Below are 20317 nucleotides of genomic sequence, written 5' to 3'. Positions count from 1 at the left end.
ATTTCCGTTAACGTTGTGCGTAACCGATTGGGTGCGCGGGTGTCAGAGGGTGTCTAAAAAAAAAAAAGGTTGGACAGCTGTCGGTTGCAGATGCCAGAGCGCAATGCAGTGCAATGCAAAGGCCAAAGCAATTATGAGGTAGATGGGATTTAGGGTAAAGGCATGTGTCTACCTCCTAAGGTATGTATGTACGAGGTTACAGGTCCCAGAGCACGTACACATAAGTATCTGTATATGCAATGTCGAACCGTGTTCGGAAAGCGGAGAGAGTCTTGCTTGCCCTTAGCTTTTGGCGCCCAAAGACCCAGCATCCAGGCCCAAAGCTCCAGGAAAGGCCCGCTGGAGCACACTTTACACCCGCAGGTACAGGCGTTCACTCCTTCACCTCTTCACTTGTGCCTGCTATTACCACTGCTTCTTTGCCCCTTCTTGTGCCTCATTCACCCTCTCAACTCTGACAAACACCCCCCAGTCAAAGACTCAGTCGGGTACGGAGTACAATATGGGAGACACGCTCGTCACCTTGTGGTGCCCTTGTGTCCGTCCCCAGTTCCAGTCCGCTGCTGTTCGTCACCTCATCCTGACAGTGGGCCATAGTACAGCCTTCTGATTGGTGTATACACTTCCTCAATGGCTTGTCATCCTTGTCAGATCCCCGACCCAGGACGCACACGTGCCCCGGTTACCAGCCACCCGACATGCCATTCCGCTCTCTAATCATATCCATCCACCTTTCGCACCTCGAACCATCTCCTACCCCTTGAGCCAAATACATGCACTACCTACACGTAATCTCTAAGATGAAACACTCTGGAATGTTTTCAAACAACGTCAGTCTGTGACGTCTCCTCCAAATGCAACCTCAGCAGCAAGTCCAATCTCTCCTAGCTTCCTCAGTACATGTTCAAAAAGCTTATCTATCTACCTTGCTATCACAATGGATGCTCGAATCTCTATCCAATGTATCCGTATTCGCAACGAAAAGAAGTCCAGTCCAGGCGTTGCTTATTCTAGCTTGATGCGTTGCCCCTCTTGTTCAGACGCCAATGAAGAGTTAGTAGGCCGGTGCATCCTAGCTTCTTTGTTCTTCTGTTGTCAGCACACCAAGTCAACCGACCTTCGCTCGAGGCCCGAACCCTGCGAGTCATTGTTAGGGGAAGACAAGCCTGGCGTTTCAATAATTCAACGCGGCCAGGCACTCCACGGACTTGGGCCTATCATCACATCAGGAGATGCAATTGTCTTGCAGGCTTACTGCTTCGTTCCGTCAATCCTTCTTGATGATGTTCCCCATGATCTACAAACGAACTGTCGAGCTCACAAGTCACCCAAAGTTGGCACGTCAGGTAGCACTTTTGATCAACCATCCCGACGACATGGGTAACTAATACGGGATAAAGCAAAATCATGGGTAGCAGGGACCTTAGCCGACTCTCAATCCATCATGCTTCGTTTGCCCTTTGCACATAAAGCAGCCGCTCCTATCACCCCCTCTGCTCCAAGCCGCCCGCTACTGGCGCATGAAAAATAAAGTACGAGTGCGCCATGCCAGCTGCCAGTGGATGCAACAACCAAGGGGTCTAGAACTTGACCAACCTCGTGATCGAGCCCGAGATGGTTGTTCCCGGTGCGCCCCGACATGGATACGAAGTCGTGCATAAGCTCCTCCGTTAGCCCGCACACCCGAACATGTCCTTCCCAAAGTCTCGGTCTTTTCACGTGCGCTGCAGCGATAATGGCACCCACCAGCCTGATCGCGTCCTTGAACGCGACATTGACACCTTCATAGACAAAGGTCGTAATCGAGTGCGTCGCGTCCCCGTTGATCTTGAAACCGCGCCGAAGCGGCCATTTGAAGCCTACCGGGTCCATGCAGAGCGATCTTGGCGTGCAGTTACCTTCCACTGTGACGATGACTTCTGTCAGTTCCGGACTCCAGCCATGCTACACAATGAACAATGCCTTCTTGACGGTCTCTAGGTCTCCCGAATCGTATCCGCAGACGTCGGGGGAGGCACAATCCTCGCCGCTGCTATTGGTTGATGCGCACACGCTCAGGCTTTCGCCGCCCGTCTGGTGAATAACGGACCGCTTCCCGTCACAGTTGGAAAAGACGCCGCCGCTGTTGGCCAGCTTGTAGGGGATATGAGTCTTCTTGACCGTGATCGGGATGCTCAGGTCGTGTACTCTTATACCGGTCCATAGTAGCTTGACGTGTGGTGACAGCAGTATGCGGACTTTCACTATGCCTTTAGAAAGAGACCCATTGAAAATCTCGCACAGCTTCAACCAACCAATCTCCGGTAGCTCTTGGAACTTACTAGCAGGACCGGTCGCGGACTTGATGGACCAGGGCTTTTCGTACTTGTCGATAATCGCTATGTACTGTCCATCTAAGTGGCTCTGTGGCTCAGTACGAGCGTAGGAGACGCTAAACGGCACGGCCTCTGTAGGAGGTGAGATATTTTCGGGATTACATTTACATGGCAGGCCGTCGATCCTGTTAAAAAAGACTATGGTTTGGTATCGAACCGGAGAAAATGTTGGGCATGGGAGAGAAAATACGAATGGCTTTCCAGAACTGTTAATAGAAGGGTAGTCAATCGTCCAAAACCAATCCTGAGTGGTCCGGGCCGAGCTGCTGCTAGAGAGACCTGGAGCAATAGAGGGTGGAGTCACTATCCCGTGAGTCGATGTTTCTGCCTGAGGCCATCGAAGGCATCCAACTCGGAGCTTGCGCTTCGGAATCTAGAAACCTTCAATTGATCATACCCCCAGAGCTGCCACCCCATACCCACGTTCATCAACAAATCCATACAACCGCCAAAATGGTCTTCGCCTGGAAAGCCGCCGGTCTCACGTGAGTCAATTGACGACCCTCAATCTCTTTTTGCACCCGCTTGTCGGTTGGAGCAGAACGCGGTCGAGGTTTTGGACACAGGAGAGGAAAAAGCTAACCCAACAACCCCCAATTTGCAGCTACAACCGCTACCTCGCCGTCGCCTCGCGCGTCGTGCGCCGCAGCCTGAAGGAGGACAAGAGAATCCTCGCCGAGCGCCGCGGAGAGACGGAGCTCCGTTTTGCCAAGTGGGAGGTGAGAAAACACCGACGCCCTTCCCCCTTCCCGAACTGCGATACCGATGGCCCATGATACGGTTTGGCAGCGAGAACACAAGAGATGGCTGACCTGAAATACCGCAACACAGAACGCCAAGCAGGGCGAGCCCAAGCCTCTGTCCCAGGCTACTCCCGCCGCCCCTGCCACCTCCTCGTAAAGCAGCTCGACTTTTTCCGCCCAAGAATTAGACGTGTGAAGTTGGAGAAGGAGATGCATCCGAAGTTATCGAGGGATAGATGGGAATTGGTGGCGAAAGGACGTGAATGCGCGGATCCTCCTCCGAATACCCGCCAGCTCCTAGGCAGTGAGCTGCTGTAACATATCAGAAAGTGGCATAATCTATCAATTCGAAATGCCGTCCTAGATTTTGGTGTTTCTAAATGTGCTGGTGGGGAGGGACTGGCCTTGAAATGTTGCGATGTCGGCTGAGGCGCCAGAGTGTCGTTGGGCGTGCCATTCCTCCACTCACCAAATTTGCCCGCCGCCGGGCAAACTCGGTTGTGATCAATCCATGTCCCCGTTGCAACTACCACGAAACAACCAAATCCGTAATATCTCCAGAACAGTAGAGACGTGATTGCGGTACTTTATTTCCAATCGCTCGTTGAATTTAATTATCTTTTTTTTTTATCCGCCTGGGTTACGCGAAGCATTCAACCTTACTGAGGTCTTTTTTTATCAAGGGCATATCCATGACTGGACGGATAGCCGCTGTGACCTCACTAAACCTGCACTCAACGCACTCACTCAACAGAGCCTCATGAAGAGTTGCCACTATGGCCATCCCATCCGGCTTCGCAGTGTCCGAAGGTAAGAACTCGCCACGGGAAGATTTCGTGTTCGCACCACTCACTATCCCCTAGATATTTCAAGGCTTTCGCTTGAGCAAGGGCGTGAACCCCCACATCCGCCGCCAACCAAGCCACCGGGCAACGGCATTGTAGCTTTTGATATCACATCAAAATTCACAGCAGCTGCCGAAAGTGAGATGCATACGCAAAGTCCCCAATACCCAACAGAGCAGACGATCTGACTATGCGCAGCGCTCCCCCCCGGCGAGCTGGTCAAGGATGGCTTCTTCACGCTGTTTGAGTCCGTTGGGGCTCTCGAGGTACGTCACGAAAGCCATTTGCAGGCCGCCCTGAACAGCCTGCTGAAATCATGGACAGATCATGGACCCAAAAATGGACAGTGGGTGTTTAGAGGCGGAGGACTCGCTCGATGTCGACTACGATGTGTCACGCCCCCTCCTCCCTGAGGAAGTTCTTGGCATAATTGACCAGTTGCTTTGCCATGAGGTCGGCACCGAAGACTATATTTTCATCTAGCCCCCACTGACATGGCCACAGATGTCATGGCACGTTGGCTACCCTCTCTCCCAGACTCTGTTCACAAGTGTCTACGTTGAGTCAATCCTCATGCCCAAACCGGCCACCCTGGACGATGCACATTTCATTAGGAATGCCAACGGCACGCCGCCATCACCGATGCATACCGTCCTCCGAGCATATTGCTTAGGACTGCTCAAGACATGCGGAAATGTTAACGAGAGAATCAAGAACGAGCATTTCTATGAGGTGGGTTTGCTAACGCTCCCGTGGAATGATTTGGCTAACCGTCTATGCAGGAAGAAGATTTCGTTACGAATACCTACAATAGGGTTTTACTCGATGATTTCAGCATTGATTCCGTACGCGAAATCCTCGAGGAGGCGAGCTTTGTCTTGCGGCAGCTCTCGGACTCGGTGTCGCAAGACATCATTGACGCCCTCCACACCAGGCTGCTCTTCCGATACACGCTCCTGGCAGCGATCGACCACACCCAGTATCGGACGGAACCGGACCGTATTAGGAGCCCCTGGAAAGAGGCTTATGATATGTTACCGAGGATCAAGAGCACTCATGCGCTGGGAAACCCTGTTCCAGAGGCTTGTAGTGCCAAGCTTCAACGCAAACTCGCCAGCACGATGCCTCCGCGCCCCATTGTTGAGATCAGCTTTGACGACGCCTTTGGGCACCTGACGAAGATCATCAGCGATGGCCTTGAGGTTATAGGGGTCCTCGACTATACGGACTCCATCTGCCTTCAGGTACATACATGTCCACACCCTATTCCCTACCCCGACTGCGACTGCGTCGTTACTGACTGCCCGCTAGACATACGTGACGACTTTTCAAGCGAAGAAGCCTCAGCCCCTGATCTTTGTCCGCACTCTCCTCCAAAGCTTCTTGTTCAAGGACATGGAGGTCCTTGGCCACAAGAGCATCCGCCAACTTCTCGACGACGACTTCTCCATCGTCTCCCTGCCCAATAGCCCACTTCTTGACCGCGACAATGACGAGATCGAAGCCATCCAGGACCCGCGCTTCACCATTGCGAACCAGATGGAGGTCTTTCGCCAGCGCGCCGCCCAGCCCTATCTCGATATCCTGCGCACTTTCTGTCAAAACCGGTGTCGCGTGCGCAGGACCCTCTGCCACATCGTGCGCGACTGGGAGAACCTACAGTTCGACGCTGAAGATATCGACCAGATCATCCAGCAGGAGACCAAGGAGCAGCCCCTGGTCTACCAGTCTGCCTCTGGGCCAGTCGAGACCTGGCCTCTGCCGCTGTCGTCGTGGGCGTACCTGTACAAGGTAAAGCAGATGGAGTGGATCGTCCAGCTCGGCTTCGAGCTCGAGGTCTACCAGCCGGACGAGTTGGCGGGCATGTACTGGTACCTGAACTATCTGGCCAAGAACCGCCTCCAGCACGTCGAGCGCATAAAGTCCTTCGTCGTCCAGAGCCTCAACCAGGCTCGCTCGGGCAGACAGCGTCTCACGCCGACCGCGGAATCGCAGTACGCAAAGTCTCTGGCCTTTCTCCGTCTGGCGCTTCTGGATGCTGCAGTCACTGAAGGCCTTTCCGACGCTCTTTGCTGTCTCTACACGGTCCTCCACCGCCTCAGGCTGATCAAACCCCCTCCGCGACCCTATAGTACCGATGAGCTCCGTTATGAACTGCGGATGAGGCCCTTCTCCATCATCGGTCTACCCTCCCTGCCGACCTTCGAGGAGTTTACCATCGGAACCCTGCAGGCAGAGTGCCCAAGCGCCGAACTGTTGGACCTAGCCGACCGCGCCATTGCCGGCGCCAAAAAGGGCTTTGAGGTCATGAGCAAACTTCCCGAAGCGGAGGCTTTCTCGATCGGATCACATGACCGCTGGCTGCCGTCCATCAAGAATGGGCTGAAGTCGTGCATTGCCACGGGCTTGGCCGTCTCGGCTATCCGAAAGGCGCTAGACAAATGGGGCGAAGGCGGCGGGGACCTGAAGCTCAAGGCCGAGGTGCCGACTCCCGACAAGTCGTATCACGAGTGGTGGATCGTCCCGCGAATTATGCCTGTTCGATGACGAACCGAAGCGCAAGAGCAGACCTAGGCATAGCATAGATATGTAGTGGATAACCGTCATCCTAAATGTCCTAAAATACAACCCAATCTTGCCGGGGAATTTCATGTGACACTACGCCTAGCACCCCATGCCTGGTCGTTTGCCAACGGCTTACCCGCCTTGTTTGAAAAAGTTCCCATACAAAAATTCGATAGAGTTTGTGCGTGTCGTACGAACAAAAAAAATAATAACGCGGCATATGCGCTGAGGTGCCATGCTTAAATGCAGTGGTGTCTCTAGCTTGCTTGCCATATAGATGCGTCTTCAAAATCTACCTCTAAATCTAGTCAACTATATCTGACCATGCGGAAGAGGCAGCAAGTTTCTTTGGCGCGTTTATGCGCGCTTCTTGGCGGCGATCGTTCTGAGCTTGATGGTCTGCTCATACAGAACGTCCTTGAAGGCAAAGAGGAAGGCGGCGGTCAGCACACTTTGGGTGACCTTTGGCCCGATACCTGTGTGCCCCTTCGTTAGCGCTGCGACATTAACTGTCTCCAACAGAAGCAAAGACTCACCCTTATACAGGCCGGCGTAGCCCTCCTCCCTGATGACCCGGCTGATGGCTTGGGACATGCCCTCCTTCTTCTCGCCGTTGCCGGCGGCAACGTGCATCTGACTCTTGACCGTGATGTACGGGTAGGTGACTGAGGTCGCGAACAGCTTGCCGAGGGCGCCCAAAAGGAAGGCGATGGTCGGCGTCACCCTCCTCTTCTTCTCGACCGTGTTCTTCATCTGCTCGAACAGGGTGTATTGCAGGATCGGGTTGATAACGAGCACCAGGGCGGGGATGACGCCCGAGAAGAGCGCCTGCGGGCCCTCGTTCTTGAGCAGCGCCAGCAGGGTGCCGATGGTGGAGGGCGCCTTCTTGGGCTTGTCGGTCTGCGCCTCCTCGTCTTTGCCGTCCTTGTTGGCGCTGCTGCTGCGGGTCGTCATACGGGTGTTGATGACCCAAATGGGGTTCGTGAGGATGACGGTCGCGGAGCCGGCGATGGCGCCGGCAATCATGGACTCGACGGTCGTGAGCTTCTTACTGGCACGGCCGGCCTTCTCGGCGGCGGCCTCGAAGAAGGCGCGGGTCCACTCGTACCAGTAGTAGTAGACGAAGTTGGTGACGCTGATGCCGAAAAGGGCAGACTCGAGGCCGGAGTAGAGTCCCGACACGCCCTCACGAGCGACAATCTTCTGGACGGCCGTGAGGAAAGCTGTGTCGGCGCGCTTGGATTCCACTTGGGCGCGGGTCGAGAGGGTGATGAGGGGGTAGCTGTGCGACACACGTAAGGTTAGAGCCTTGGCCGTCAGAAGAGGTTCAATGGCCTTACGTCAAGGCCATGGAGAGGAGACCGCCGCCGGCGCCCGCGAGGGCATGGGCGACATTGTCGTTCTGTGGGAGCGCTGGCTTGGACATGGTGGCTGTTTTACGTGGGGGTACGAGCGAGGTGGTGTGGTTGTCGAAAAAGCTTAGGCAGATAGGATGATGATAGGGTTGTGGGAAATGGGACGATTCATCCAAAATAGTACACTCAAAGTGATGTAGAGGATGTAAATGGTAATTGTCGTTGCGACGTTGGTAATTATAAAAGTTGCGTCTCAAACAGGGCGGCAATTCCTTTGGGTTTTCTGGGGAGCCGAGGTCAACCACGTTTTGAATGCCGAAGGGGGGAAAGGGTTGGCTTGCTCATGCCGCTAAAAACATTTACCCCAGTTATGTCATCGCTGCAACCGTGCGAAATTCATGCGCGATCACAAGACAAGGGAGGAGACCAAGGGGGGCTGACGCATGTGATGGGGGACCGCCTCCCTCTAGGCTGCCCTTGACCTTTGGGGTTGGAAGACAGGCCGGGTTCCTTCGGGAGCTCGTGGGGTCGGAGCGAATTTCGGGGGTGCCGACAAAATATGCTTCATTCAAGAAAACACGCTTTCTTGAAGACGCAAGAAAAGAAAAGTGTCTATGCGCCGCAAAGCGTGATGGCCAATCAAAATTTCAAAATTGTCCTTTACAGGTTACTCAATCGAAAACCAGGGCAGATCTGGGCTCGACTTAGAAACCCCGCTGTTGGCTGTGCCTACTTACACCACGAAGAAACTCTGCAATCAAGACATTATCAGCAAAGGCCCAAGGGTCCGAGCCCAACTTGGGGTTTTGGGCCGGACAGAGTGTGAGATCGGGGCAGCGGGGAAATGTTATTCCCCTGTCGTTGCGACATCCCCCGCTAAGATGGTCGAGGGGGGCAACACTAACCTTGATATGGCAGAAAGTAAACAAACCAACTTTGATTAGGCGCCAGGGCCTGTTCCCATCTGCGGTGAACGCCCCAGAACCATTGCGCACCGCCCACCGCACCATTGCGCGACGACCCTTATTCCAATGCATAACATTTGCCATTTTCTATTGCTAGTTTACGCGGAGGCTTGAGAGCCTAGTTTTGGCAGTCGGTTTTCGTTTTTTGTTCTTTTATATACTGTCTATGCGACAGCCATAGCGCGCGTCATTTTTCCCCCATTCCCTTTTTGGCCTTTGCGCGTATCTCACAATGGCGACACCAAGGCCGAGAGGGGCCGGCGACGAGATACTCTCCTCGCCAGACCCGCTCAACGACACCGTCTCCTCGGCGCTCTACCCTTCGTCCCGTCGCGTCACTCGAAGCCAAAGGTCGCAGCGGTTGTTCTCCATCGGTGGCCGTGGCACTTCGCCTAGAAAGCAAATGTTCGAGCTCGAGGTTGGCGATGATAGCGCGCCCAAACGGTTATTAGTGACCGTTGAGGCGGAGGGCGAGTACGAAAACGTTGGGCGCAGACTCTTCAACGCCGACACACCCACCCTGAGCCGCGGCGCGTATACAACCACCGTTCCGCTGGCTGGCGACAAGAAGAACACGGCCGTCAAGACGCCCGCGCGGCGGGGTCGGCCTCCCAAATCTGGCACACCAAAGACCGGCACAGCGACCAAGAGAAGAGCTACCTCTTCTCCGAAAAAGACACCAAGACAGACTCGAAGGGTCAAGACGATTGTTGACTCCGATGGCATTGAGGCCGATATCACCATTCAGGGAACACCGAAACCCACTACGCGCACCAAACGGACGACCAGTCGCCAGCCGCGAGGGGCTTCTGAAGACCCTGCTCCCTCGTCCAGACCCAGTACGACCCGGGGGCGCGGCCGACCCAAACGCGTTGAGTTCTCCGACCAGCCGGTGGAAACGGTGGACGAGGTGGCGGACTTTGGTGGGGTGGCGCCTTCAGACGACGCGCTCGCTGCGGTGATGGAGGACATGGCCGTGGACGATCCCACACCGAGGCGAGAGCAGCCTGCTGTTTCGATTCCCGAATCCGAACCCGATATCTGGATGCAAACAATGTCAGACCAAGCAACACCTCGTGCAACGACACAAGACAACCCCATCACCCTTAGTCCGACACCCGCTTACCTGCAAGACAAGAGCCCTACGCCATCCGAACAGCTTCATTCCGAGTCCGGAAACGAGCCCGAATATAATGACTATGATTTTGGACCGGGGGCGGCGAGTGACATCTCGTCGCTAATCGGAGAGAACGATGCGGATAAGGAGCTACGCGACCAAGATACAGTTGCACAAGGAGAGGATTTTAGCATGATATTTGCGAATTCTATCCCTTCTATGAGAGGACATACAAGCATGCTTGCCCCTGGCTCGGAGATTGGTGAAGAAACGGGCCTGATTGTCAACCAGACACTGGAGTCTTTGAGGCAAAGTGGTGCCTTGCGCGTGGACAACGACGACGACGACGACGACGACAACGACGAAGAAGATGATGAAGTCGTTGGCCTCCCTACTACGCAAGAGGCTCCGGTACACAATCTTCCAGCCCATGAGGAGATTCAGCCCGCGAAGGAGGCTGAACCGCATATGGTTTCCGTAATTGACCTCGACGCCGAGGTCAATGAATCTCCTGTCGCCCTCCCTTCTCTCCCTCGCCCTGACCTTCCACCTCCGTCTTCCACATCCAGGGATAAATCTCCAGTTAGAAGCACCCAATCGCCGGGTCGGGCTAGAAGCAGCCCCCGTCGCAAGTCTATCCCGCTGGGCCGAAAACTCTTCGAAAACAAGGCGAGACAAATAGAGCTGGAGACCTCAAGGATAGAAACTTCGCATATGGAAACTTCTCAAATGGAGACCTCACGGATGGATGCCTCTTTCTCCAGTGTACCATCCCAAATTTTGGCTGCGGCCACGCCTGGTACTAAGGCCTCCAGGCGCGCCTCTATGGCAAACGAGGAGGCATCCGTGGCGTACGAAGATGAATTTTCGGAAATTCCAGATGCCTATCTCGAGGCGGCGACTCCAGGCAAATTGATTGTGCCTCAAGTCGACAAGGATGAGGGAGAGACCATGAACGTTACCGAAGACAATATCCAGGAAGAGATGGATGAGGGCGTCGAGGACGGTATCGAAGAACCTCACGCCGACCAGGCAGAAGTGGAAGATGAAGAAGAGGCGGCAGAAGAAGCTCGTAAGAGTTCACCCAAGTCCGCAGCTCCTTCTAATGCGAGTGTTTCTTACACTCGGTCAGATTCAGCACGAATGCCGACTCCAGACGACACACCGTCGCCCAACGATGTTCCTGTTCCTCAATCAGATGCCAAAACGATTGAGGCACCTCAAAGTTCGCCACCCGCTGAATATCCCCAACACGATGAGATGAGCTCCGACCCTCCTGTTCCAGAGCTCACGACCAACGCTCCTGCTGCTACTAGCGAGTACATCACCCCGGTGGCGCCTGTCTCATCCCCTGTGCCCTCACCGGATGTCAATCTCTTGGCGCCTCGGGCATCATCTCCAGACAACGGGGTTCGTCCCGCACTATCTCCTATCGTGAGGGCCGGAAGAGCTTTGCAAAGTGTCACGTCGGATGCTTCGTCACCTCCTCGTCAGAACTCTCTCGGTAGCCCCTTCAGACCTACCACAAGTAGTAGCCAGCCTCAGTCTGCCGCCAAGTCGATTCGTAGCTGGACCCAGCCCTTGTCTACCTTGATCCAGGCCGGGGCTCAGTTCTTCGGGTCGCCCACTCGCGCCCCGGCTCCGCCTCCGCCGCCGCCTTCTGTCCCGCAGTCGACCGGCGCGCCTTATGAGGACCCCTTTGGTCACGAGGATGATCACACCGGCCAGCCAAGCTTCATGGAAGCCCTGGCCAAGAGCATGATTGTGCCTCGTACCGAGGAGCAAGGTGAAGCATCGGTGTCCATGTCCGGATCTCTTCAAGTTGCCCCGGCCGATGAAGCCGATGAGATGAGCTGGATGGAGGAGGCGCCGGCTCCACGTGAGCAGCCTTTCACCCAATCGCGTTCCATGCAGAGCAGCACGAACGCTGCCGGTGCGTCTCTAACCAGCCGGCGGCCCAGCTTTGAGGGTCTCAGTCTCACTTTCGATGGCGCTGATGAAACAGAGGTCGAAGAAGAACAGGCTGGAGAACATGAGGATGATGATATTTGGGCGATTGAGGCATCGCGTCCTGCTTCTAGTTCAAGCCGTCAACAGTCATTCGGCAAGCGATCCATTGCGCCTGTTCCCCCGCGGCGCATGGCTCTCCCTAGTCCGTGGCAGGGACGGGCTGAATCGCCAAACAAGAACACCCTATTCACGCCAGCGGCGTCTCATAACCGCAAGTCCGGCTTCGACGAGGCTGAGGAAGAGGATTTCTCTATGCTTTCCCAGCAGCGGAGCCAGAAGCAGCTTCCCCGAAAGGCCTTCGGAGTTGCTCAAATATCGTCGGCGAAGAAGGATCTCTCCGCGTTCTTTTCTTCTCCTGCTCTTCTTCCAGGAGCGGAGGGTGTCAAAGAGATCATGGATAAGAAACGACAGAACGCATTGTCATCCAAGAATATGACGCATCCTCCCGAGCAGTTCAACGCGGGTATAGAGACGAACTCCATGTTCCCTTCTATCCCACAGAAGGCATTCTCTCCTTCCGTCAGCGGTCGTTCAGATCTCTTCTCACCTGCGAAGCCTTCTGCAACGAAGTCGACCACCGATACACGTCGGGAATTGTTCTCTTCGACCATGTCCCGCACCAACGTGAGACAGCCGTCAGAGATCCCCGACTCTCAGATAAACATGTCATCCGAGGTCTCCTTCACCTCTGTACCGCAGAAGAACTTTATACCCAAGTCAGGACAGAAGACGCAGGACTTGTTTAGCAAGGCGGCGGCCCCGGTGCCCTCGTTGACTCCGGTGCGCATGCAGCTCACCCGTGCGGACATCCAAAAGTGGCAAGAGAGTAGTGCTTCTGCCATCGCGGAAGATTCGCCTGAATCCGAGCGTCGTATCCTTCGGCCCTTGCCAGACAGGAACATGTCGCCCACCAAGTCCTGTCTGCGCTCTCCTCTGAAACCGCGCACGCCGGGCAGAGTCGTTGAGTTCACCAGCAGCGTCCTCTCGCCTCTGGCCCAGGCACAAGTCCGCGCCGGTCGCCGCCTATCCTCTAATTCCAACAGCAGCGCGGACGCCGCTCAGCAGCAACAGCAGCAGCAGCAACGCATCAACGCCATCATGGAAGAAGAGGATAAGGAAAACGACACCGCCATGGGCGACGCCAGTGACGCGCAGCACGAGGAAATGGACGTCTTCATGATGGACGCGCCTGACGCGGGCAGCTCGCTTAAGCCCGCGGCCGGAGAGGAGCCGCGCCTCTCGCAGACCATGTGGTCGCGCGATCACTGGCTGCTGCTGGACGATATCATTCAGCTTCGCCGGCTCGGTCCGTTCGACTTCCAGTTCCCGAACGACTTCCAGAGCAAGTCGGGGTGGCTGCTCGGCCGCTCTGTCAACTCACACGGCATCAGCCTGGTTATGGAGCAGTGGCACCTCGACGTCGTTGACGCCTTCAAGGCTGAGGTCGGCGGATGGGAGGAGGAAGTCCTCGCCAAGAGGGTGTTTTCGTTGGTCGTCGGGGAGCAGCTCCGTAAGGAGGGCAAGGCCCCCAAGGCGCCCTCTGTCAAGTTTGCATAGTAATGCGTGATCGTGGATGATGTGCGCGCACGACAGCGTTTTTGTTTGGGTTTTGTCTTACAGTACAGTGACCACAAGAATGGTCTTTACGAAAGTCTCATGTCCAATGAGTGTACAGGATCACGTACATATGGCGGGTTGGGTTGGGCGTTGGAGGCTTTTTTGATCATTACGGTTTTTTGTTATTTTCAAGTTGGTCACTCGGGAGCTTACGAGCTTAACCCCGCTGCAATTGTTTGTTAGGATACCACTTCATCAGAATGAATTCTGTCCCATGCACCGCCGGCATTTGTCTATGGTAATAGTACAATTCCCAATCCCATTCGCTGTCGTCCAACTACCAACCCTTGACGCCTGCTTTTGCCTCTTACTCAAGCATCGAGGCCTGGTTGGTGTAGAGGACGTCCACCACGCTACTCAGCTTCTCAATCGTGGCCAGAGCGTGGTCATATGCGCTGTCGCGCTCCGTCTCGTCGTAAATGATGAGGCATCCCGCACCCTGGTCCAGCACGCCGATGATGACCTTGTCCAGGATCATCTGAGAGAGCTTGCGCTCCACCTGTTGCGTGTCGAGGCCGACCATCTTGGCGATGTGGTTGATCTCAACGCGGGAGAAGGGCTCGATGACCTTGATGAGGTTCTGCTCCAACATGGCGTCGTACAAACGCCGCAGATGGTTGCGGATGAAGGCGTCACTGCCAAGCTGCTCGCGGTAGGACTGAAGAGCCTGCTCGTACTCCTCCAGAGAACGGTTGGAGTGCGCACGAGCGATGGCCTTCATGGCCTCGAGGTTCTTGCTGGCATACTTCTGAGCTTGCTTCGACGTCATCAGGTTGTTGACATCGTCGGCCAGGTTAAGCATAATCTTGCACAGCAGCATGTACTGCAGGGCGGCGGTAGCCTTGACGGACTCGTCTTGGGTGTGGTAGCCATCGAGGGCCTCGATGAAGTAGGAGAAGGCTGTGTTGAAGTCCTTGTCTTCGGCGTGTAGCATGCCGCTCTGCATGTCGAGGTGGGCTTGCAGGAGAGGCGGGGTGTAAACAGAAGCAGCGCTCGTACGGGCGCTAGTAAGAGCAGCGCGGGCTTTGGGAATGTTTCCAAGAGCGTGGTAAACGCGCGACTCGAGAAGCTGGACTTCGACAAGGACGAGCTTGTCGTCCAGACGCTTGAGCTCGCGGAGGAGGCCGTTGATGAGAGTGAGGGCATCGTAGTAGGATTGCTTCGCCATGAGGAGGGTGACCAGGCGGGTCTCGAGGTTCTGACGCAGGAAACTGCGGCGCTCCGAGGTTGCCCATTCTATACATGACTTCGTAACGGCGATTTGGATATCGGTGCTGCCCTCAATGTTCTCGAAGAGGTCGAGCAGAGAGCGGACTGCAGAGGGGTCGGGTTAGTCTTGACTTTGTCACAAACTGAGAAGCGAATTGAATCCAAGCCTACCCAGCTTTGCTGTCTTTGCCTTGGCGAATGACGAAAGGACCGTCCGGCTTTTTGTGATCAGGTCGACAAGCTCCTGCGTCTTCCTGAGCGGGTTATTAGCAAACATGGGTCCCCCACACAATGTCATCACTGGACGGAGGAGGGGCTCACTTCTCATCCCGGTACAGCTCTCCTAAACCGATCAGCGCCGTCTCGTACTCCTTCACAGCGGCATCGGAAGTCGCGGAGGAAGGGGGCTGAGAGATGATTTCCTTGAAGAGCTGCTCTGCCTTTCGGGGATCTGACTTGGCCGCCTTCTGGGCCTCTTGTACCCTAGCCGATTCGCCCTGAGCCATCCTGACTGATAATTCGGTTGCCGTGGCAAGAATTCGGTTGCTTCGTTGTCGGAGTCGTTCGATTTCGCGAGGTTGTCGTCGGTGGTGGGGGAAGGAGTGGTGTCGTCGCCGGATTCGGGATGTAGCTTGGTGCAGTGTCGGGAGCTCCAGCCGCCTTCAGAAGGCAGGTTGCCATGACCTACGCAAGCCCATAGAGCAGCAGTGGAGGGTTGGGGACGTGTCGGGCCATGGTTGATCCGGGCACTCTTTTCTCATTGGAGATAATTCTCCGAGAGCCCCATCCCCACTAAAACTTTTGGTAGAGTTCGCAGGCATTGACATTTCTCTGGCCAAGCAAGAGACTGACTGCATCACGCCCGCCAAAATGAAGATCAAAGCCCTTTCTCGGAGCGTCGAGGAGTACCAGCCTCCTGGCTCAAATGCTAAGAAGCTGCCTCGGTATTTAAAACTCGTCCAGCAAACTGTAAAGCCCAGCTAACCATTTCGAAGGAACCTCGATCCTGCTCAGCATCCTATGGAGCGCGCTCGAGAGTAAGTCGACCTTGCCACACCTGGAGGCGCCAACTTACCAGAAACTCAGGTATACGAAAGCTCTCAATGCCGTTAAGTTGGAACGCATGCATGCCGCGCCCTTTGTTGGGCAGATGGGCAGTGGTCATATCGATGGTGTATGCCTGATCCGAATCCTCGAAGACTCTCCTGGTTGCTAATAGATACTACAGGTTTATTCGATGGCCAAGGATCCGAACTCCCTGAAGCATATGGCATCTGGTAGTGGTGACGGAGCGATCAAAGCATTCGACCTCACGAGCCGAGACGAGATCTGGCACACTAAGAGTGCCCACACCAACATCGTGCGAAGCCTATGCTGGACGAGGGACGGAAAGCTTCTTAGTGCTGCATCAGACAAGACGATAAAGCTTTGGGACCCATACAACACCCCTAGCGACTCCGCGCCGATCTCTTCGTGGCTGGGCAATAGCGGTTTCCAGAGCATATCGCACCACCGATCGCGAAACGCCTTTGCTGCCTCTTCCTCCTCTAGCGAGATCGCCATCTACGATTTGGAGCGGCACAGCGCGGCCCCCGAAGTTCTTCGATGGCCGAACGCAACCGATACCATCAACACTGTTTCCTTCAATCAGGTTGAGCAATCCATTCTCGGTAGCACAGGCGCCGACAGGAGCATCATTCTTTGGGACGTCCGCACTGCGATGCCCCTGACCAAGACGACAATGACATTCACCTGCAACTCTCTATCCTGGAACCCCATGGAAGCTTTCAACTTTGTCGTTGGAAGTGAAGACCACAATTGCTATGTAAGTCATAAGCAAACAATCGCACCTCGGAACTGGTATCTAATTCAGAAGCAGATGTTCGACATGCGCAAGTTCGACAGGGCACTGAACGTTTACAAGGGGCATGTCGCCGCCGTCATGAGTGTTGAGTTCAGCCCGACAGGTGAGGAGCTGGTTTCCGGGTCTTACGACAGGACGGTTCGCATCTGGAACCGTGACCAAGGACACTCCCGCGACATGTACCACACCAAGCGCATGCAGAGGGTGTTCACCACCATGTTTACTCCTGACTCGAAGTATATTCTTACTGGTTCCGACGACGGAAATGTGCGCGTCTGGCGATCGAACGCCACGGACCGATCCGGCATTAGATCCGCTAAGCAGAGACAGGCCCTCGAGTACAACGAGGCCTTGGTCTCTCGATACAGCCATATGCCAGAGATCAGACGCATTAAGAGACACCGTCACCTGCCCAAGGTGATCAAGAAGGCGGGCGAGATCAAGAATGTGGAGCTCCAGTCGATCAAGAGACGCGAGGAGAACGAGCGGAGGCACACTAAGAAGCAGTTCGAGAGGCGCAAAGGCGAGAGAGAAAAGCCCATCCTGGCGAGGGAGAAGTAGAGATGGTTTTCTACGGATGCATGTCTTTGCTGGTGTTGCTTTGCATTGTTCGGCGTTGGGGGCGGCATGCCATGTCTATGTCAAAAGGAAAAGGGTGGATAATCGTGAAAAGTGCAACTTAGATAAGGGACCAGAATACCACGGATCAAATCGTTTTTGACCAATAGAATCCAGCGAGAGCTACGTGCTAAGAAACAATGCCGTCTCTCATCTTAGTATCTTCAAGGTGCCGCTTCCGCTCGGCGGCCGACATGTCCGCCGGCTCCGATAAACTCGATTCGGCGACGGCTTGAAGTGGAGTACCTATCAGTTAGCCGTCCACGGAAAGACAGCTGTAAGGGGTCTACGGGGCGTTTTAGCGGCCGTTCCAGGGTTGTGAAGGGGGTTCCAGGGCCACAGATAGGAGCTGGCCTGTCAGGGGAGCAACCCCTAGCCGCTTGGCCGCCGTTTCAACGCCCCAGGTCCATCCACATGTGACGAAGAATGTCAAGCTTCCCCGTGGCCCGATTGAGGTTGTGGGCTGTGCGTTCTTCCGTCTCTTGAATGAGACTTTTTTTTTGCGGTTTCCCTTTCCTCTTCCCGCACGCTGGACGACACCTACACCATTGTTTTCCGAAGACGCTTCAACTCTTCACCCCAATCTCGTTCTCCGAATCTATGCAGGACGTGACACAAGATCTATTCTAATCTCGCTCGAGGCTTGTCGCGATACAAGCTTGGCCACGGCCTCAACTCTTTCATACCACCACGACCCTATCACCGCACACCCGCCCGCCCGCCATGGACTACCCACGCCCGCCCCAGGAGGGTTCTTGGTTCGCGCCGCTGTCCATCGACCTGTTCGTCAAGGTCTTCAAGGTCACTTTCTTCCACCCCTTCGTCTCCTGGATCATCCCCCTGTGCTTCCGCGCCCAGGCCCAGCCCTGGGATGCCCCGCCCATGATCGGCTCTATCGTGTGGGCGACCTTCATCACGCTGTGCTGGATGGCCAATGTGATCGACCAGCGCATTGCATACGGCTTGCCGCGCGAGGTCGACCTTAGTGAGGAGGTCATCGTCATCACTGGCGGCGCCAGCGGCGTGGGTCTCCTCATCGCCGAGGTCTACGGCATGCGCGGTGCCACCGTTGCCGTCCTGGATGTCAACGAGATGGAGAACGGCGAGGCGAGGGGCGTCACGTTCTACAAGTGCGACGTCACGGACAAGGCGCAGGTCGCGAGGGTCGCGGCCGAGATTGAAAAAGACGTAAGTTCAGCCCCTGGCGTCGGATGCGAGTCGGGCGTGAAGAGTCGCTAACACAATTCGCTCCCAACAGCTCGGTGCCCCCACTGTCCTGATCAACAACGCTGCTATTGTCAAGGGCAAGTCCCTCCTGGACCTCGAGTTCGAGGACATTGACAAATCCATCACCACGAACCTCACGGCGCACTTCTACACCCTCAAGACCTTCCTCCCGCCCATGATCCGCGCCGGCAACGGCGGTACCATCGTAACCATGTCCTCAGTCCTCGGTCACCTCGGCGCCGCTTCTCTTACGGACTACACAGCCGCCAAAGCCGGCGTTACCGCCCTGCACAAGTCCCTGACCGCCGAGCTCGCCACTTCTCACCCGGATATCCGCACCATCCTCGTCGAGCCGGGCCAGCTGTCGACGCCGCTCTTCTACGGCGTGCAGACCCCCCACGCCTTCATCGCCCCCGTCGTCGAGCCTGTGGACGTGTGCAAGGAGATCATCGCCGCCATCGACGCGGGGCGGAGCGCGCACGTCGCTATGCCTCTATACGCGCGGTGGATTCACTGGTACAACGTGCTCCCCGCCTCGGTGCAGCAGCTCGCGAGACAGTTGGCTCGCGTGGACACGTCAATGCAAACGTTCATCGGAAGGCAGGAGCGCGGGATGAGCGAGAAGAACGGGAGACTGATTTGAAAGGGCGGGTGGTGTCTGGTTGCTAACGTCTCCTGGGAAGCCTACGGTGCCGGCGCCGGGGGTGGCTCTCTGTAATACCAAAATCCGGCCATATACATGTCAAAAATGTCTAGAGACATATCTGAATGAATATACATTTTAATTTCCAAGAATTGAATCCCAAACCCACCTCAAGTGCGAACCTCCTTGCTTTCGGTCCCGGACAGGTCCTCGGCCGGCGACACCTTGTTGACGCCGTCAAACTTCTTGTAAGTCAGCGTGTCGAGGTCGATGCCGTCAAGGGCTCGCGCCTGTGTCATTTTGTCAGCATGCCGTCGTGCCGGGTCAACGGGAAGACGGGGGGGTTGGGGAACGCACGCTGATGCCGTAGTAGGTCTCGTTCAAGAAGCCGATGCCCAGGCTCGACCCGCAGCCGCCGCAGAACATCTGGTCCTTGGTCTTGGTGTTGAAACGGTAGTTGGTGCACCGCTCACGGGACCCGTCGTGCCAGGTGACGTCCGTCTTCTCGGGGTCTCAACGCCGAAGGGTATTAGTGACTTGATGCCCGGCGAAGACGCCCTCGTCCTTGATCTTTGCATGACTCGAGAGCCGTGCAGCAGCTGGGGAGGAGGAGGTTTGAGGGGCAATAAGGATATACGTACAAACGAGGAGATAGCCGCTGCGTCGGCAGATGGAGCAATTGCAGTTGAGGACTTTGTACCCGTCCTCCAGCGGTGGCGAGAGCGTCAATGAGAACTTGATGTTGCCGCAGTGGCAGCTCGCGTCGTACGTCTTTGATCTCTTCGGGACCTCTTCTGTCGACATGATGTAGTCACGGTTGGGAGGCAGCTTGTTTCGAGTAGACGCTGTCTGAATGTATGTATATGGCGTGTGAATGGAGGGTGTAGTGATGTGGGGTTTGTTGAGTCCAAGAGAAGACCGTCGTCGAGATCGAAGCCTTATAAACCGATGTGCACCGGGAAAGGGAAGGGTTAATGAAGATTTCAGCCAACCTGAGTCTTTTTGGCACGCATTCTTTACCCCTGTTGTGTTATGCCATCCTTTTATCCCCGATCCAAAGATGGGAATTCTGGAGTGGGCAACTAGCTGCCCCTAGCTCATGTTCTGGCCAATACCGACCGGTCGTCCACCGTTCGTGACATCTAGTCTCTCCGAAGGCGCACG

General features: G+C 55.5%; 10 protein-coding genes across 10 annotated transcripts; 6 read left to right on the top strand and 4 right to left on the bottom strand.

Annotated features, from left to right (window-relative positions):
* Nucleotides 1–767: 767 nt before the first annotated feature.
* On the top strand, nt 768–1713 carry LY79DRAFT_117742 (uncharacterized protein). Its single transcript, XM_060550749.1, has 2 exons — nt 768–1346; nt 1401–1713. The coding sequence occupies exons 1-2, from the start codon at nt 938–940 to the stop codon at nt 1529–1531; spliced, it is 540 nt and encodes a 179-aa protein (XP_060416141.1). The 5' UTR covers nt 768–937; the 3' UTR covers nt 1532–1713.
* A 231-nt stretch (nt 1714–1944) lies between these two features.
* On the bottom strand, nt 1945–2551 carry LY79DRAFT_668265 (uncharacterized protein; the record flags this gene model as incomplete). Its single annotated transcript, XM_060563500.1, has 2 exons — nt 1945–2447; nt 2533–2551. 2 exons carry the CDS (start codon nt 2549–2551, stop codon nt 1945–1947), a joined length of 522 nt encoding a protein of 173 aa, XP_060416140.1.
* A 277-nt stretch (nt 2552–2828) lies between these two features.
* LY79DRAFT_668264 (mitochondrial ATP synthase epsilon chain-domain-containing protein) lies at nt 2829–3275 on the top strand (the record flags this gene model as incomplete). The annotated part of the gene is made up of 3 exons (XM_060563499.1): nt 2829–2860; nt 2980–3094; nt 3207–3275. The coding sequence occupies 3 exons, from the start codon at nt 2829–2831 to the stop codon at nt 3273–3275; spliced, it is 216 nt and encodes a 71-aa protein (XP_060416139.1).
* A 390-nt stretch (nt 3276–3665) lies between these two features.
* Nucleotides 3666–6606, top strand: LY79DRAFT_117599 (Mak10 subunit). The gene is made up of 7 exons (XM_060550746.1): nt 3666–3928; nt 3982–4101; nt 4162–4229; nt 4288–4416; nt 4468–4695; nt 4746–5207; nt 5275–6606. The coding sequence occupies exons 1-7, from the start codon at nt 3895–3897 to the stop codon at nt 6508–6510; spliced, it is 2277 nt and encodes a 758-aa protein (XP_060416138.1). The 5' UTR covers nt 3666–3894; the 3' UTR covers nt 6511–6606.
* Nucleotides 6607–6885: 279 nt separating this feature from the next.
* LY79DRAFT_578251 (mitochondrial carrier domain-containing protein) lies at nt 6886–7954 on the bottom strand (the record flags this gene model as incomplete). The annotated part of the gene is made up of 3 exons (XM_060559945.1): nt 6886–7004; nt 7065–7810; nt 7869–7954. 3 exons carry the CDS (start codon nt 7952–7954, stop codon nt 6886–6888), a joined length of 951 nt encoding a protein of 316 aa, XP_060416137.1.
* A 1126-nt stretch (nt 7955–9080) lies between these two features.
* LY79DRAFT_668261 (uncharacterized protein) lies at nt 9081–13532 on the top strand (the record flags this gene model as incomplete). Its single annotated transcript, XM_060563498.1, has 1 exon — nt 9081–13532. One exon carries the CDS (start codon nt 9081–9083, stop codon nt 13530–13532), a length of 4452 nt encoding a protein of 1483 aa, XP_060416136.1.
* A 367-nt stretch (nt 13533–13899) lies between these two features.
* LY79DRAFT_668260 (PCI domain-containing protein) lies at nt 13900–15307 on the bottom strand (the record flags this gene model as incomplete). Its single annotated transcript, XM_060563497.1, has 3 exons — nt 13900–14906; nt 14973–15055; nt 15123–15307. 3 exons carry the CDS (start codon nt 15305–15307, stop codon nt 13900–13902), a joined length of 1275 nt encoding a protein of 424 aa, XP_060416135.1.
* Nucleotides 15308–15648: 341 nt separating this feature from the next.
* Nucleotides 15649–17431, top strand: LY79DRAFT_603573 (WD domain-containing protein). The gene is made up of 5 exons (XM_060561866.1): nt 15649–15745; nt 15797–15838; nt 15888–15975; nt 16030–16626; nt 16681–17431. Exons 1-5 carry the CDS (start codon nt 15672–15674, stop codon nt 17224–17226), a joined length of 1347 nt encoding a protein of 448 aa, XP_060416134.1. The 5' UTR covers nt 15649–15671; the 3' UTR covers nt 17227–17431.
* A 226-nt stretch (nt 17432–17657) lies between these two features.
* LY79DRAFT_117548 (short chain dehydrogenase) lies at nt 17658–19443 on the top strand. Its single transcript, XM_060550744.1, has 2 exons — nt 17658–18471; nt 18542–19443. The coding sequence occupies exons 1-2, from the start codon at nt 18007–18009 to the stop codon at nt 19151–19153; spliced, it is 1077 nt and encodes a 358-aa protein (XP_060416133.1). The 5' UTR covers nt 17658–18006; the 3' UTR covers nt 19154–19443.
* On the bottom strand, nt 19324–19957 carry LY79DRAFT_668257 (glutathione-dependent formaldehyde-activating enzyme; the record flags this gene model as incomplete). The annotated part of the gene is made up of 3 exons (XM_060563496.1): nt 19324–19443; nt 19511–19665; nt 19795–19957. The coding sequence occupies 3 exons, from the start codon at nt 19955–19957 to the stop codon at nt 19324–19326; spliced, it is 438 nt and encodes a 145-aa protein (XP_060416132.1).
* Nucleotides 19958–20317: the final 360 nt, after the last annotated feature.

The sequence above is a fragment of the Colletotrichum navitas genome (assembly GCF_030913465.1).
Source record: "Colletotrichum navitas strain CBS 125086 chromosome Unknown LY79scaffold_17, whole genome shotgun sequence".
In the NCBI taxonomy this organism is placed as follows: domain Eukaryota; kingdom Fungi; phylum Ascomycota; class Sordariomycetes; order Glomerellales; family Glomerellaceae; genus Colletotrichum; species Colletotrichum navitas.
This window is presented reverse-complemented; position numbering and strand designations above follow the sequence as displayed.

What these genes read in the sequence shown, in the direction of transcription:
- LY79DRAFT_117548 (XM_060550744.1), top strand. Translation starts at nt 18,007, where the DNA reads ATGGACTACCCACGCCCGCCCCAGGAGGGTTCTTGGTTCGCGCCGCTG. An exon ending in CGGCCGAGATTGAAAAAGAC is followed by an intron (nt 18,472 to 18,541) that starts GTAAGTTCAGCC and finishes CGCTCCCAACAG; the next exon opens with CTCGGTGCCCCCACTGTCCT.
- LY79DRAFT_117599 (XM_060550746.1), top strand. Translation starts at nt 3,895, where the DNA reads ATGGCCATCCCATCCGGCTTCGCAGTGTCCGAAG. An exon ending in ATTCACAGCAGCTGCCGAAA is followed by an intron (nt 4,102 to 4,161) that starts GTGAGATGCATA and finishes GACTATGCGCAG; the next exon opens with CGCTCCCCCCCGGCGAGCTG. An exon ending in ACCAGTTGCTTTGCCATGAG is followed by an intron (nt 4,417 to 4,467) that starts GTCGGCACCGAA and finishes ACATGGCCACAG; the next exon opens with ATGTCATGGCACGTTGGCTA.
- LY79DRAFT_603573 (XM_060561866.1), top strand. Translation starts at nt 15,672, where the DNA reads ATGAAGATCAAAGCCCTTTCTCGGAGCGTCGAGGAGTACCAGCCTCCT. An exon ending in GCAGTGGTCATATCGATGGT is followed by an intron (nt 15,976 to 16,029) that starts GTATGCCTGATC and finishes TAGATACTACAG; the next exon opens with GTTTATTCGATGGCCAAGGA. An exon ending in GTGAAGACCACAATTGCTAT is followed by an intron (nt 16,627 to 16,680) that starts GTAAGTCATAAG and finishes ATTCAGAAGCAG; the next exon opens with ATGTTCGACATGCGCAAGTT.
- LY79DRAFT_117742 (XM_060550749.1), top strand. Translation starts at nt 938, where the DNA reads ATGGATGCTCGAATCTCTATCCAATGTATCCGTATTCGCAACGAAAAG. An exon ending in ACCCAAAGTTGGCACGTCAG is followed by an intron (nt 1,347 to 1,400) that starts GTAGCACTTTTG and finishes TACGGGATAAAG; the next exon opens with CAAAATCATGGGTAGCAGGG.